Source organism: Cucurbita pepo, chromosome LG10, assembly GCF_002806865.2.
Source record: "Cucurbita pepo subsp. pepo cultivar mu-cu-16 chromosome LG10, ASM280686v2, whole genome shotgun sequence".
In the NCBI taxonomy this organism is placed as follows: Eukaryota; Viridiplantae; Streptophyta; class Magnoliopsida; order Cucurbitales; family Cucurbitaceae; genus Cucurbita; species Cucurbita pepo.
The window spans coordinates 6,386,972-6,403,026 of record NC_036647.1 but is presented as its reverse complement, the minus strand read 5'-3'; the positions used below and the strand labels follow the sequence as shown (position 1 = coordinate 6,403,026).

General features: G+C 38.0%; 2 protein-coding genes across 5 annotated transcripts in view; both read right to left on the bottom strand.

Moving 5' to 3' along the window:
- Positions 1–4,335: 4,335 nt before the first annotated feature.
- On the bottom strand, positions 4,336–13,493 carry LOC111803328 (cationic amino acid transporter 4, vacuolar-like). The gene is made up of 14 exons (XM_023687677.1): positions 12,810–13,493; positions 11,446–11,647; positions 11,086–11,170; positions 10,636–10,776; positions 10,426–10,544; positions 10,252–10,348; positions 9,844–10,016; positions 9,674–9,740; positions 7,580–7,738; positions 7,206–7,449; positions 6,914–7,010; positions 6,073–6,185; positions 4,830–4,905; positions 4,336–4,746 (listed from the first exon to the last, which is right to left on the bottom strand). Exons 1-14 carry the CDS (start codon positions 12,979–12,981, stop codon positions 4,593–4,595), a joined length of 1,899 nt encoding a protein of 632 aa, XP_023543445.1. The 5' UTR covers positions 12,982–13,493; the 3' UTR covers positions 4,336–4,592.
- Positions 13,494–15,220: 1,727 nt separating this feature from the next.
- Positions 15,221–16,055, bottom strand: part of LOC111803338 (BTB/POZ and MATH domain-containing protein 4-like) — a 4,394-nt gene continuing 3,559 nt past the window's right edge. Inside the window, exon 4 of one of the 4 annotated variants that reach the window (XM_023687690.1) lies at positions 15,221–15,701. In XM_023687690.1, the coding sequence (XP_023543458.1) occupies positions 15,433–15,701 (269 nt within the window). In that variant the 3' untranslated portion in view covers positions 15,221–15,432. Of the gene's footprint in view, positions 15,713–16,055 lie in introns of all 4 variants that reach the window. The other 3 variants (XM_023687691.1, XM_023687693.1, XM_023687692.1) reach the window with 3 other exon arrangements.

Sequence of the window (16,055 nt, the reverse complement as noted above, 5' to 3'; positions counted from 1 at the left end):
AAGGAGCGGGTATCATATTATAGTGTATGTATTGGCTCGTGACATACAACATGCCTGAAGTCCCACGTTACTAAGTCATGATATACGATTGTGATGCACTTCATACTTCCATACTATTCATAACATAACATTTCTTGGCATATACATACGTGTGCATTACATATCATTCGATGCCCACGAATCTCTAATTTTAATTGACGTTGTCCAATCTGACCTATGCCGTTCCATAAAAGCACATGAATATATCATTAAGATATTATTTTTTTTTGCACATAAAATTTATTTTATTCAACGTCTCAATATTCGACTTACTATAAATGTGAGTACACGTCTTAATGATTTAATATATTTAGTTACAATTAATTATATAATAGTTTAACAATTTATGACATGTCTATCGCGAATGAGACAGTCCCTCCAATCATCCATGATGTTGATTTTTTTATTTTTATTTTTTAATTTGAATAATCATTAAAAGTTTAATTTGACTTTCAAATTAAAAAAAAAGGAAAAAAAAGGATTATGGTTAAGGATTAGGTTTGTATTATAAAGACGTAGAAGGAAAGAAAAACTCTAAAAAAGTCAAATTAAATGACAATTAAAATTATTTTAAAGCTTCTTCCTTAATTTATTTATTTATTTATTCAATATAGGACATCCACCCATGTCTCATCAACCACTTATGGATGGGAGAGAGAAAGTTGTAAGGGTATTTTTGTCATTAAAAAAAATTCAATATGCGGGTTGACATTTTTATGGTTGAGTCAATTCGACCATGTGAGATCCTACGTCGGTTGGGGAGGAGAACGAACCACTCTTTAAAAGAGTGTTGAAATCTCTTCCTAGTAGACGTGTTTTAAAGCCTTGAGGGCTGTTACAAATGGTATAAGAGCTAGACACCGGGTGATATGCCAGCGAGGAGGTTGTTCCCCGAAGAGGGTAGGCATGAGGCGGTGTACTAGCAAGGATGCTGAGCCTCGAAGGGAGTGGATTTGGTGGGGGTCTCACATCGATTGGAGAAATGAACGAGTGGTAGTGAGGACATTTGGCCTTGAAGGAGGGTGGATTGTGAGATTCAACATCGGTTGGGGAGAAGAACGAAACACCCTTTAAAAGAATGTGGAAACCTCTCCCTAGTAGACACGTTTTAAAGCCTTGAAGAGAAGCTCGAGAGGAAAAGTCTAAAAAGAACAATATCTGCTAGTGGTGGGCTTGAGCCGTTACAGACAAACTCAAAAATATTGTTACAGCTCAATCCAACTTTACCCTACTTTTAAGATTAAGGTCGTTGTAACATGTGAGTGTTTGATATGAGGATCGGGTTGAGTTGAGTTTTGAAATTTATTCTAGTTGCTCGAATCATCAACCCAACTAACCCGAAACTTTGGGCTTCTCGTGCTCGTAATATACAATGCACATGATGTCATGACCTGATTTTCAAGTCTTTGAGAAATTGGACTGCGACGAAAAAGGCGAAAGTGAAAATAATTAAATTAAAAGTAAAATAAAATAAACAATAAAATATGAAAAATACTGTAAAATTTTGCACGGATTAAAAGACATGTAACCATTGTTAAAAATCCAATAAAAAGAAACGGTATAAAAAGGTGTTCACGTTATTAACACCCCGGGTCGACACCCCTCTGTGATAACACAGCTTCCGAGCACCTCCTCACCTCGACTAGTACCTAAAAAAGAAAAGGAAAAAACAGGTGAGTTTATAAATATACCTAATAAGCAACCTACTTGTAGACTCTTCGCATCCTTAACCTAGTAGGTTATCACGGGTTTTTCTTTGGGCTCTAAGAAGTTCAGGCTTTTTACTGTAGCTATCTAAGCTTGTAGGTAAGTCGTGAAGTCCTCAACAGATCTTAATCATCCATCACGAGTCAACTACCCATGTAATTTCGGTCACTATCAAGATCGGTTTACGGAACTGCAGCTTTTGCCTTGTTCCATTTCTACACTCAATAGGAGCACTCCCACGTGATGTCTATCCATGTAAGACTGGTTCATGGAGTCGTGGTGTTAGAGTTTTAACTCATTTCTACACACAATAGAGAAACCCCTTGTAATATATACCAATGTAGTCCCTAATCTCTTTTCGGTACTGGTTTACGAATCTGCGGCTTTTGCCTCTATCTATTCTACGCTCAATAGATGAGCTTACCCACCCGCGTAGTCCCTAATCTCTCTTCGAGGCCAGTTTATAGAATTGTGGCTTGGTCTTAGGGGTTCTGATGACATCGTGCACCCTACTTTCAAGCCTATCAGCTCTTTTAGTCATCTTTGTCGTAGAAGTCTACAAGTTTTTTGGGCTTCTAGATCGTTTACATCTCGTCTCTCGTTTCTAGGAGTTCGAGACTAACTCCCCAAGTTTAGTCCACCCTATGAATACACTTGGGTCTATACCTCTAGTCGCTCATGATCTTGAGGTGTAAGGACTAAATTAATTTAAAACATTTAGAATATGTTAAAGACTTAAAAGATATAATATACATTTTTCGTAGACCTTAAACTTTACTTAGTCTATGTCGTGGTCTAACTTGACCTATGTCGTTTCATAATATCAGAACCTATTCATCGGGTTCACTTCACCACATACATACATGTGCATTGCATATCATTCATTTTAATCATGCATGACTCGTCAAGTATCTCATGAGACATAACGGAAACATGGTGTTCGTTGGATCTTTCAAGATCTAAGTATACCCAGACATTCCATGACATCGTAATTAGAGTATCTCTAAGGAATTAAACCACATAACGCTGAGGGAAAGAGTTGTGCGGAAGGAAGTGTTGACTAGCTAAAAGAGGATGTGGATCATAGTAGATTGTTTACCCTTTTTTCGGATTGAGGTAAGTGGTTTTTATATTGGACGCCTTTCGTGATCGTTAGATATGCATACATTTTGTTTGTTTTGTGATTGTTGGGATGGATATGCGTACATGAAAATGTTGTTTTCAAATGTTATAGGACTTGTTATAGGACCTCTTGTACGTATTGTAATGGTTCTTGTGAAATAAAATTGTGGTAATTACTCGTTAGTGAACAAGTTAACTGTACCACCGTGATCACAGGCTAAATGACCTACATTTTGATACATTCGATATTTTTAAATCCACAAATTTACTCAACACAAAATCGAAACTTTAGGATTATGTTAAACATAAAATTCAAATTTATATCAATTTTTAAAATATATCATGTAATTATTAAACACAAAATTGGAAGTTACGGTCATATATATTTAAATTTTAAGAATCTACTGAAACTAAGGGTGTACGTGGTCGAGGTTGAATTAGGTTGAGGGATTATTTTGACCAAACCAAAGGGTCGGTTAGATTGATAACCCAACCCAACCCAACCCAAAGCTTTTCACAATCTAACCACCCAACCCAACCCAACTTTTCACAATCCAACCATCCAACCCAACTCAACCCCAAACTTTTCACAACCCAACCCATCTCTCTCTCTTTTCGGGGTTTCAATTTTTTAAAGTTTTATTTATCCACAATTTATAAATATTCTGATACGAGATAAAAAAAATATATTAAAATATCATAAACAAACACAAATCAATTTATAATTATTCACAGACAATAATAATAATAATAATAATAATAATAATAATAATAATAATAATAATAATAATAATAATAATAATAATAATAATAATAATAATAATAAATAAATAAATAAATAAATTCACCAAAAAAAAAGAGCAAAAATTGTAACCTAGTTTAACATTGTTATAAAATTAAACCCAACTAAATACAGATATTTTTCTTGAGAATTTGTTAGAATAATAAAAATATAAGGATAGATCATGAAATTGAATAAATAATAAAATTGACCTCAAACTGAGATTCCTTAGACCGGACAAGGTACCACTCTCGCAAACCCATTAATAATGATGGATTCTTAATATATTTTATATATTTTTATTTGACTGGGTAACTTGAAGGTTTTGTCCCACGAACCCGAAACCAAATAGATTCAGTTTGGGTTTAGAAAAATGAACCCAACCCTACTCGAAATGCTAATCCAACCCAACCCTACTCGAAATGCTAATCCAACCCAACCCTACTCGAAATGCTAATCCAACCCAACCCAACCCTTTTCGTTCTGGTTGGGTTGGTCCAGGTTGTCGAGTTGAATGTACACCCCTAATTGAAACAAAATTGAAAATCCATCGACATAATATATATTTTTTTAAGTTCAATAACAAACTAAATCTCAAAGTTCAGAATTAAACGTGTAATATAACCAACAAAATTATACATATGATTGGAAAAAAAAAACACGAGAATGATTTAGGGGTAAAGACGAGGGCAACAAAACGAGACCTTATTGACCCAAATAGAACTACACGAACCCAAATGACAATATTCTACTTTACATTTGTATGTACTTTGAGAACTTTTTACAATAAATTTAAAGAAACGAAATACTATTAAAGTTTAGGAACCAAATATACAATTTGATCGATATATACCCCCAAAATATACTATTCGAGTTTACTTTCACATAAATGAGCATAGAGGCATAGCAAACCTTTTTCGATGTACCAAGCGATGTATGAAGACTATGCTACATGATTCGATGAGCAACAGATCTCGTCGACATAATCGGTGCGCACGTAGACTGCATTAACCAGTGAGCTATGAGTCCGACCATAAAACACGTAAACCAATGCGCCGATTGCAAACCAGACAGAAACCCGGATCCAAGTCGCGAGCCTGAAAGTCGGGTTCAGTATATAGATCAGTAGAAAATTCATCAGAAGTTGATTTGAAGGGTAAGTTCATGTCTCAATACTCACCCAAGATCAATCAGCAAGTAAGAGTTAATAAGAATGCAAGCAGCTGGTAAGAAAGGCACATATGGGCAAGCAAAACCTGAGTGAAAGAAAATGACAAGCACAGCTAAGTAAGATCCAGATAACATTGCCATTTAAAGACGACTATATAGTCAACAAATAACAATTAATTCAAGCGGTGTCGTTAGCAAATTTAATCGAGTTCAATCAGCTTTTTTTTTTAAGAAGTAACAACCCAAACTCACCGCTAGCAGATATTGTCCTTTTTGAACTTTCCCTTCGAGGGCTTCCCCTCAAGATTTTAAAACGTGTCTGCTAGGGAGAGGTTTCCACACCCTTATAAGAAATGTTCCGTTCTCTTCTTCAACCAATGTGGAATCTCACAATCCGCCCCCCTTGGGGGCCCAGCAACCAGTGACTGGCTCTAATACCATTTGTAGCAGCTCAAGCCCACCGCTTGCGGATATTGTCCTCTCTGGGTTTTTCCTTCAAGGACTTCCCTTAAGGTTTTAAAATGTGTCTGCTAAGCAGAGGTTTCCACACCCTTATAAGGAATGTTTTGTTCCCCTCTCCAACCGATGTGGAATCTCAAGATCCACCCTCTTTAGGGGCCCAGCGACCGGTGACTGGCTCTGATACCCTTTGTAAGGGCCCAAGCTCACCGCTAGCCGATGTTGTCCTCTTTGGGCTTTCCCTTCAAGGGCTTCTCCTCAAGGTTTTAAAACGCATCTGCTAGGGAGAGGTTTCCATACCCTTTTAAGGAATGTTCCGTTCCCCTCTCCAACCGATGTGGTATCTCACAATCCACCCCCTTGAGTGCCCAGCAACTGGTGACGGGCTTTGATACCATTTGTAACAGCCTAAGCTCACCGCTAGCGGATATTGTTCTCTTTGGGTTTTTCCTTCAAGGGCTTCCCCTCAAAGTTTTAAAACGTATCTACTAAGGAGAGGTTTCCACACCCTTATAAAGAAGGTTTCTTTCCCCTCTCCAATCAATGTGAGATCTCAAAGAGAGAGATGAAAGAATATACCCGGGCGCGCACAAAAAAGACAAAAAGCAAGCCCCAACAGTAAAAAGAGTTACGCTTGCTAGAAAAAGGACTCGAATCTAAAAGAACATGATCAAACTCATAATTACATTACAAAAAGGCCTAGTAACGCTCATAAGCAAGTGTTAACCCTAGCCACCTCCACCAATCAATTATAGGATAGATAACTATGATTTCACAGTATAAATGATACAAACCTCCTCTATGGCCAAAGCTGTGTCTTGCATCATCTTGATCTAAGGAAGCCAGCACAATCAGGCTACCCAATAGAAGAACTCCACCGACTCCACAGGAGACGAAGCGAGGAATGCTGGTAACAGAAATCGTTAGAACTGAATTCAAAATAGGTTGTGCGCTACTTTAGATAGTTCATGCCGTCCATACATAATGTTTTCAGCAGTACTATAATGTTCCATGGAGCTAAGGTCTAAAACATGGAACAAATTTGTGCATGTTCCATGGAGCTAAGGTCTAAAACATGGAACAAATTTGTGCTCCTCATATGATTCAGTACATACATGTAACAACTCAAGCCCACCGCTAACAAATATTGTCCGCTTTGGCCCGTTACGTATCGCCGTCAGTCTCACGATTTTAAAACGAGTCTATTAGGGAGAGGTTTCCATACCCTTATAAAGAATGTTTTGTTTCCCTCTCCAACCGATGTGGGATCTCACAATCCACCTCCTTGGGGGCCCAGCATCCTCGCTGGCACACCGTCCGGTGTCTGGTTCTGATACCATGTGTAACAGCTCAAGCTCACCGCTAACAGATATTGTCCGCTTTGGCCCGTTACGTATCACCGTCAGCCTCACGATTTTAAAACGTGTCTATTAGGGAGAGGTTTCCACACCCTTATAAAGAATATTTTGTTCACCTCTACAGCCGATGTGGGATCTCACAATACGTCAGACAAAGGATATTAAAAAATAATTTGTCTTGCTCGTATATTTTAGGCAACGCATCTCAATGCTTAAGACTTCATACATACATTATGGTTTCCACACACTTAAAACGTAGGCTTCTAAAGTTGATTACCTGGGGAGATACTTGGCTGAAGCTGTGAATGTAACTATTAGAATTCCTATACAGACAAGTGCAATAGCCCAAGCAGCCGTTTTTCGCCTTTTCTCTTCTGCATTCATTTTAAAAGAAGATGTCAACTTATAGCTCCACAGATCCTTACCATCTACAATCCGAGGCTTAACGGATTATTATTCATGGAAAAATCTCTCGGTTCAATCTTTAAGTATTCATCATTTCACTTACAAACAGCTTGTTCTTATAAAAGAAAAATTTTACAAGACGTAGAGATAGTAGTCATTCTAACCTCGAGATACGTCTCTCTCGATAAGAGGGTAACTGAGCATGGTGTTTCCTTTGTCGCTTGAACCAGATGAATCTCCAACAACATTGCTATCGGTTTCCGGGCTCTCACCATCTAACTGTGATAATTTCGAGTTGATAGCCTCTTGAAGTGAAGATGGAAGTGGGGACTCATGTGGTGGAACATATCTGAGTATCAGAACTGATAATGCAACTGTAGTAAATGCAAGAAGTGTTCCTACACTTACCTGTATTCAACGGAAGAAGCATATAAGAAAAGATGGAATTAGAATCTTAATGTATTCTGTTTATGTTTTTAATAGATTTGATCGTTCTTCAATCATTTCATCTTCAGATTATATGAAAACCTTGATTTACCATTCCAGCCAACTGTGAAACATCCATAAAAAAGGCCAGAGCTGCTGCAAAAAGACCTGTTATAATGGTGCCCTTTACTGGAACTTGAGTGTGCTTATTGATGTCTGCAAAAATAGAGGGTAACAATCCATCTCTAGCCATGGCCATTAGGATCCGGGGCTGGAAAATAAAGGAATGTGAAATTTTAACAATTAAGTAGTTCACGTTTAAAATAAAAGCACAACATCCCAATAGGTTGCCTGGTGTGAGGGCTTGGGATGTTTCGAGAGAACCGACAGACCCCTAGTTCAAGCTCTAGATGATATCTCAATGTAGTTTGAGAGAATCGACCGAGCTTGAACTAGCATTCACCGTCGTCCGTATAGACCCCTAGTTCTAGACATCCCAATAGGTTGCCTGGTGTGAGGGCTTGGGATGTTTCAAGAGAACTGACAGACCCCTAGTTCAAGCTCTTGATGATATCTCATTGTAGTTTGAGAGAACCGACATAGCTTGAACTAGCATTAACCGTCATCCGTACAGACCCCCTAGTTCAAGACATCCCAATCGGTTGCCTGGTGTAAGGGCTTGGGATGTTTCGAGAGAACCAACAGACCCCTAGTTCAAGCTCTAGATCATATCTCAATGTAGTTTGAGAGAACCGACAGAGCTTGAACTAGCAGTCACCGTCATCCATACAGACCCCTAGTTCAAGACATCCCAATAGGTTGATTGGTGTGAGGGCTTGCGTTTCGAGCAAACCAACAGACCCCTAGTTCAAGCTCTAGATGATATCCCAATAGGTTGCCAACAGACCCCTAGTTTGAGAGAATCGACAGAGCTTGAATTGGCGTTCACCGTCATCCTTACAGACCCCTAGTTCAAGACATCCCAATAGGTTGCCTGGTGTAAACTAGACTGCACAAGGCCTTTCTGGAGATTAATAAAGGTAGGCTAGGAGCAAAGAAAAACTAGACTATTGCCATAATCGCCAGCAAGTGGCCACCTTAATCGAAAACAAAAACGAAAATCGACCTCTTCAAGGAACTAATAGCTGAACCAACACACGACCAGTTGCCAACCAAAACGATAACCCATGAACCGTAATTGCCCTACTATCTACCATGGAAAATATCTTTTATAGCACATACCTGAGGAAGAATTGAACCCAATAAGCTTGCAAAAAGAGCAGTCACTGCCCCAACCGTAATTACGTACCTGAGAATGAAAATGCTAGCTTTTAAAAGANGAGAGAACCGACAGACCCCTAGTTCAAGCTCTAGATGATATCTCAATGTAGTTTGAGAGAATCGACCGAGCTTGAACTAGCATTCACCGTCGTCCGTATAGACCCCTAGTTCTAGACATCCCAATAGGTTGCCTGGTGTGAGGGCTTGGGATGTTTCAAGAGAACTGACAGACCCCTAGTTCAAGCTCTTGATGATATCTCATTGTAGTTTGAGAGAACCGACATAGCTTGAACTAGCATTAACCGTCATCCGTACAGACCCCCTAGTTCAAGACATCCCAATCGGTTGCCTGGTGTAAGGGCTTGGGATGTTTCGAGAGAACCAACAGACCCCTAGTTCAAGCTCTAGATCATATCTCAATGTAGTTTGAGAGAACCGACAGAGCTTGAACTAGCAGTCACCGTCATCCATACAGACCCCTAGTTCAAGACATCCCAATAGGTTGATTGGTGTGAGGGCTTGCGTTTCGAGCAAACCAACAGACCCCTAGTTCAAGCTCTAGATGATATCCCAATAGGTTGCCAACAGACCCCTAGTTTGAGAGAATCGACAGAGCTTGAATTGGCGTTCACCGTCATCCTTACAGACCCCTAGTTCAAGACATCCCAATAGGTTGCCTGGTGTAAACTAGACTGCACAAGGCCTTTCTGGAGATTAATAAAGGTAGGCTAGGAGCAAAGAAAAACTAGACTATTGCCATAATCGCCAGCAAGTGGCCACCTTAATCGAAAACAAAAACGAAAATCGACCTCTTCAAGGAACTAATAGCTGAACCAACACACGACCAGTTGCCAACCAAAACGATAACCCATGAACCGTAATTGCCCTACTATCTACCATGGAAAATATCTTTTATAGCACATACCTGAGGAAGAATTGAACCCAATAAGCTTGCAAAAAGAGCAGTCACTGCCCCAACCGTAATTACGTACCTGAGAATGAAAATGCTAGCTTTTAAAAGAAATACTGAAAGTAAAAAATAAACAGAACAAGCAAAGATTCCCATGAATTTCCCTCAATTTAGAGAATCCTCACATGGCCCATTGCACACCATAGCTAGCAAATGCAGAGGAGATAGGGGTGTCTGGATCCAAGGCATAATACGGTACCAAGCCAACTATCACCGTCGAAACGAGCATATACAAAACGCTACAGATAAGCATAGTAAGTCCTATGCCAAGGGGCAAATCTCGTTGAGGATTTTTCATCTGTCAATTCAAAATTTCAAATAGTGATGAAATGCTATAAAACTATCAAGAGGTAGACCAAATGAAACAGAATATCTAAATCCATATTTTCGGTGTTCTTATTCGTATCCTTAATCCGTTCCTCGTGATCTTAAGTGAGAATGACGTTGTTAACATAAACTATAAATGAGGTCATTTTCGTTTCCTGGGACAAGAAAGTATTATCTCACAGCGATAACGAGATCGTAAAAAGTACCTCCTCAGCAGTGCTAGTAATTGAATCAAATCCAATATACGAAAAGAAAACTACTGCAGATCCAGCAAACATCCCATTCACACCGAAGGGGAAGTATCTACAAGAACATAAGAAAGTGCAAACTAGGGGATACGCGTTCGAATAAAAAATTAATCACAAAGTAGTTTCCTTTACCCGTTCGGAAGTTCGTATCCAACCCATCCATCTCTGAAACCAAGATATCCACCGACTATAGCAATGAAAAGCAAAGCACAGACATTTATAGTTGTGACTATGGTTTGAGCCAATGAACTCTGAAAAATAACCATTGTACTTCACAATAAAGGAACCCACAAGTGAAACCAGATGAGATAAGAAAAGATTTCATGGTTCTACTGAAAACACCTTCTTTATCCCAAAGCACAAAAGGGCAGTAACAATACAGATTAAGATTGCTGCACATGGATCAACAACAATACCAAGTCCAGGGATCGTAATACGGGCCAAGAAAACCGGTAACTTATCCTCACCTCCCAAAAACAGTGCCTGAAATGAACAAAAATGATAGCATCACGAGAAATTGCGCAGTGAGCACCATAAACATCTCATGCACGATAAATAGATTCAACTGCATATGTGAGTAGAGATTCGAACCTCTAATGTTTTGATCGAAGATATAATGTTTGAACCAAATGAGTTATGCTCAGGTTAGCCGTTTCTTTTTATTATTATTGTTTAATATATTCCTCAAAAGTTCTATAATAACGCATGTTTAGTCTCATATATGGAACCAAGTATCCAACTCCCAGTCTCAAGTTTAAGACCATGAGTGAATGTAAGAAGTTTTTACTGTACCAGATTGGGAGTTATGCCACGAGCCACCGTAGAACCACCAATCGTCCATTCCAGAATCAGTGCCCAGCCAACCAACCAAGCAACTCTGGGAGTAATCAACCACACAGTTAGTCGCCAAACGAGGGTCAAATAAGTTTATGAACAATGTAACGAATATGCTGCTAGCTGCTTACAGCCAGCAAAAAAAATATATATAACACAAATCACATTCTTTCGGATTAATAGTAAAAGTGAAGCCTCATTATCATTCAATAATGAATTTGCTAACAACCAAGTATTGTAGAGACAAGTAGTTGTGCTGTGAAATTGGTGAATATATGTGTAAGCTAGCTCGGAACGCTATAAAAAAAATCGTCATACCCTTCTCCAACGCATATATATGTATAGTGATAGGCACTCCCTGCAGATGGGCATCGACAAGCAAGCTCCGCATAACAAAATGCTGAGAGTGCTGCAGCTACCCCAGCAATAAAGAATGATATTGTAAGAGAGGGCCCTGCGTGCTCTCTGGCAACTGTTCCAACCAAAATATACACTCCAGCTCCAATTGTAGCTCCAACTCCTGATGAGGAGGAAGCAAAGCAATCATCACATATCATTAACTCTTTTAGTTTAACCAACCAAAAACAATAGAAACCCAATCTGCAAGAAAGAATTTATATGTTCGAGACATGATAAACACATTCAAATAACAAAATCTGTTAGAAACCACGAATCTTCACAATGGTATGATATTGACCACTTTAAGCTTAGGTTCTCATGGCTTTACTTCTGGTTTTCCAAAAAGGCCTTATACGAATAGAGATAGTATTCCTTACTTATAAACCCATGATCTTTCTCTTAATTAGTCAATGTGAGACTCCTCTCCCAACAATCCTCCCCTCAAACAAAGTGCACCATAGAGCCTCTCTTGAGACCTATGGATAGAGCCTTCAAACAGTCTCCCCTTAATCGAGGCTCGACTACCTTCTTAGAGCCCTCAAACAAAGAACACCCTTTGTTTGACAATTGAATCACTTTTGACTACACTTTCGAGGCTCACAACTTCTTTGTTTGCCACTTGAGAACTTTATTGACATGGCTAAGTTAAGAGCATGACTCTAATACCATACTAGGAACCACGGACCTCCACAATGGTATGATATTGTCCACTTTGAGCATAAGCTCTCGTGGCTTTGCTTTTGGTTTCCCCAAAAGACCTCATACCAATGGAGATAGTATTCCTTACTTATAAACTCATGATCTTTCCCTATTAGTCAATGTGGGACTTCTCTCCCAACAATCCTCCCCTCGAACAAAGTACACCATAGAGTCATTCCCGAGGCCTATAGATGGAGCCCTCAAACAGCCTCCCCTTAATCAAGGCTCGACTTCTTCCCTGGAATCCTCAAACAAATAACACCCTTTATCGAGATAGTATTCCTTACTTATAAACTCATGATCTTTCCCTTAATTAGTTAACGTGGGACTCCTCTCCCAACAAAATCAAGCTTACATTAGAAAATTCATAGGATTGTCTTAAAAACAACTTGCACAACATAGGCAGCACAATTCCCAATGATTCATAGCTCAATTTCAAAACATTATAAGCCATATTGTCCTTGGAAAAGCAAGCAAGAACAGAAGAAAAACTCAAACAACCATTAAACATGACCCTACTCAATCCATCCCAGAAGGAGCAAATTACAGAAAGCAGAATCATGAAAAACCCCCCAAGAACTCACCAATGGCAACAAGGTCAAGCGTAGATAATTTCTTAGCCAGTTGATGATGATTCTCCCTCGTTACATTCTCAGAATCCACCTGCTTTCTCCTAACCAAACTTTCAAAAACACCAGATAACCTTCTTCCATAATCAACATCCGAATCCCTCGAACTCTGCTCACGAACCAGCATATTATTCACAGACAAAGATGATCAAACTCGCTGTTCTTATCACAGTTCTTGAAAACCCATCGCCAGTTTACTTCAGAAATTCAAAGAGGTGTCAGAAACAATAGACAAATCGGATTATCTTTATCTTCACACTTCCCAATATAACGCACCATGCCCCCTTATATCCCTCAATCCCATTACATCTAACAGATCATCATACTGTAAATTTTAGGTACGAAATTTGGAAGGAACTCATCTGCTTCGGTTGAAACTTGAAACAAGAAACAGGAAACAGGAAACGGGAACAGCTTCTCCCACGGATTCACCGAGTTTAATGGCTGGCCCTCCTTGTTTGATTCTGTGTTCCCTTGATTTGCGGCAAACGAATAATTGGAGATGGAATATTAAAATGGCATCGGTATTAGTTTAGTAGAAGATTTTCCAATTTCGGCTGCAATTGCAAACAGAGTTGGATTTTCCATTCCGGTCCTCGTTTTGATAAGAACGAAAGAAAATTGAGAGATTCAAATCATTTCAATCTTTCATCTATACAAAGGATCTTAATATTTTGGTTTGTACCCTTACTTCACTTGGGAATCAATTTTTTAAATTTACTTCAATTTTTTTCTACAAGATTTTAAATTTCTCTGTAAAAATAATGGTTTGATTTAAATTTTCCGATTAAAACTAAATAATAATTATAAAAAAATAACTGTTTAATTTAAATTTGATTAAAACTAAATAATAATTGAGCTATATTCATGTTGACATGTTTAGAATGTAAGGATAATTGAATTAAGTTTATTTCGATTAAAACTAAATAATAATTGAAAAAAAATTACGGTTTGATTCAAATTTTCGATTAAAACTAAATAATAATTGAGCTATATTCATGTTGACATATTTAGAATGTAATTAAGTTTATTTCGATTTAAACTAAATAATAATTGAAAAAATAACGGTTTGATTTAAATTTTCGATTAAAACTAAATAATAATTGGAAAAATAATGATTTGATTTAAATTTTTTATTAAAACTAAATAATAATTGAATTATATTCTGACATATTTAGAATATATAAAGGATTTAATTAAGTTTAATTTTTTTTATTGATGGAATTATATGTTCCATTTTTTTTTAATTAGAGATTAATTTAATTACAAATTTAGTTGTAAGTAAAAAAAAAAAGAAAAAAAAAACATTTAAAATAATTCACTTTAAAAGTTGAAAATTTATGGTAATTGTTAAATGGAGAAAATTTAATTATTTTGGCCTTTAAAAAATTTTAAGAATATTATTTAAAAAAAAAAATTGAAAGTTTTGGGATATTTTTTAAATATAAAATAAAATTTATATATAAAAGAATGTAAAGGTGGAGAAATAGTGAGGAAGTCTTCAATTACAATTTGCTCACCGTCGACAGATACGACAAAAAAGAAAGCCAAAGAAAAGAAATTTCAAAGAATTAGCTTATCATAAAAATAACTGTACCCAAGCTCAAATGTGCTCCACAAGACCACATTTTTTAAATGATAAGGAGTTCGTCGTGGATTGGATCGGATTATTGTTTAAATTCAACCTAATTGTTCGAGTTATAAATTTTTCTAATCAAACAATCCGACCCAATGAAAACACAACGAACAAAATAAACAACAAAAAGTTCAAATTCAAATTCTCACTCTAACGGTTCAAGCTCACCGCTAGAAGATATTATCCTTTTTAGATTTTTCCTTCTAGGTCTTCCCTTTAGGTTTTTAAAACGTGACTGCTAGTGAGAAATTTTCACACTTTTATAAATAAGGTTTTGTTCTTAGTGAATGCGTGGTGGGCCCATATACCCCATAGGTCCCAGGATTGATGGTATCAGAACCAGGCACCAAACGATGTGTCAGCAAGAAGACTGAACTCCGAAGGAGTGTGGACACGAGGCGGTGTGCCAACAAGGACGTTGGTTCCTGAAGGGGATGGATTGGGGAGTCCTACATCGATTAGAGATCCCACATCGATTGAAGAGGAGAACGAAACATTCTTTATAAGGGTGTGGAAACTTCTCCCTAGCAAACATGTTTTAGAAACCTTATAGAAAAATTCAAAAGGGAAAGCCAAAAAAAACGACGTCGACTAACGCTGGGATTGGGTCGTTATACTCCATCTGTGTTTTATGAAAATAAAATAAGCAGAACAATGAGGCAATGGGATGATACTTCAGAGAAGCAAAAGAAATGGAGAAATCAAAATTACAGAAATCAAGAAGTAAAGCTTTACTCAGTCAAGCAAAATTCCATTCAAAGGTCATGACATCTAGCCAAAGCGATTTCGTCAAAAGCACAAATAGACAACAAGAGCAATGCTTTCCCTTTACATTCTCTAATGCTACAAACACTTAGCTTTCTACTAAGTGGCTAAGTTCATGTCATAGATGTTATTATACAAATCACAATAGTAACTTACCAAGTATGTGTGTTAGCCTTCTCACCTGGGTTTCGGTATGCAGGCGTCACCGCCATCCGAATGCTGCATCCACGGGCTTCGACTCCTTTCTCCATTTTCCCATGTCTGTTGCCTCACACTCCTGTCATTTGTATCCCCGCCGTCGGAGAATTGAGCCCATACGCTACGACTTTTTCCTCCTCCGCTAAGCTCCTCCTCGTCCTCACACCTAGCAACAGTCTTCAAAAGCTCTGACTGCAGCAATGGACAGTTTTCTTTGAGAAACTCAAACCCATCAGATTGCATTACAGCTGCATCAAACCTTTGGACAATCAGACATTATGAATAAAGAGAAGTTGTCAACATTCAAGGTAAAGAGAAAAGATATCTTCAAATAATGCACATCATGGTGTACGCGCGCACGACCAGAACAGTATCCACTCATCATAGTGTACGTGTGCACGACCAGAAGAGTATCCACTCATCATAGTGTACGTGTGCACGACCAGAACAGTATCCACTCATCACAGTGTACGTGTGCACGACCAGAACAGTATCCATTCATCATAGTGTATGTGTGCACGACCAGAACAGTATCCACTCATCTTAACAGAAAGAATAACAGAATACAGCCCTATCTCAAGCTCGAGGACTAACCCCCCCCC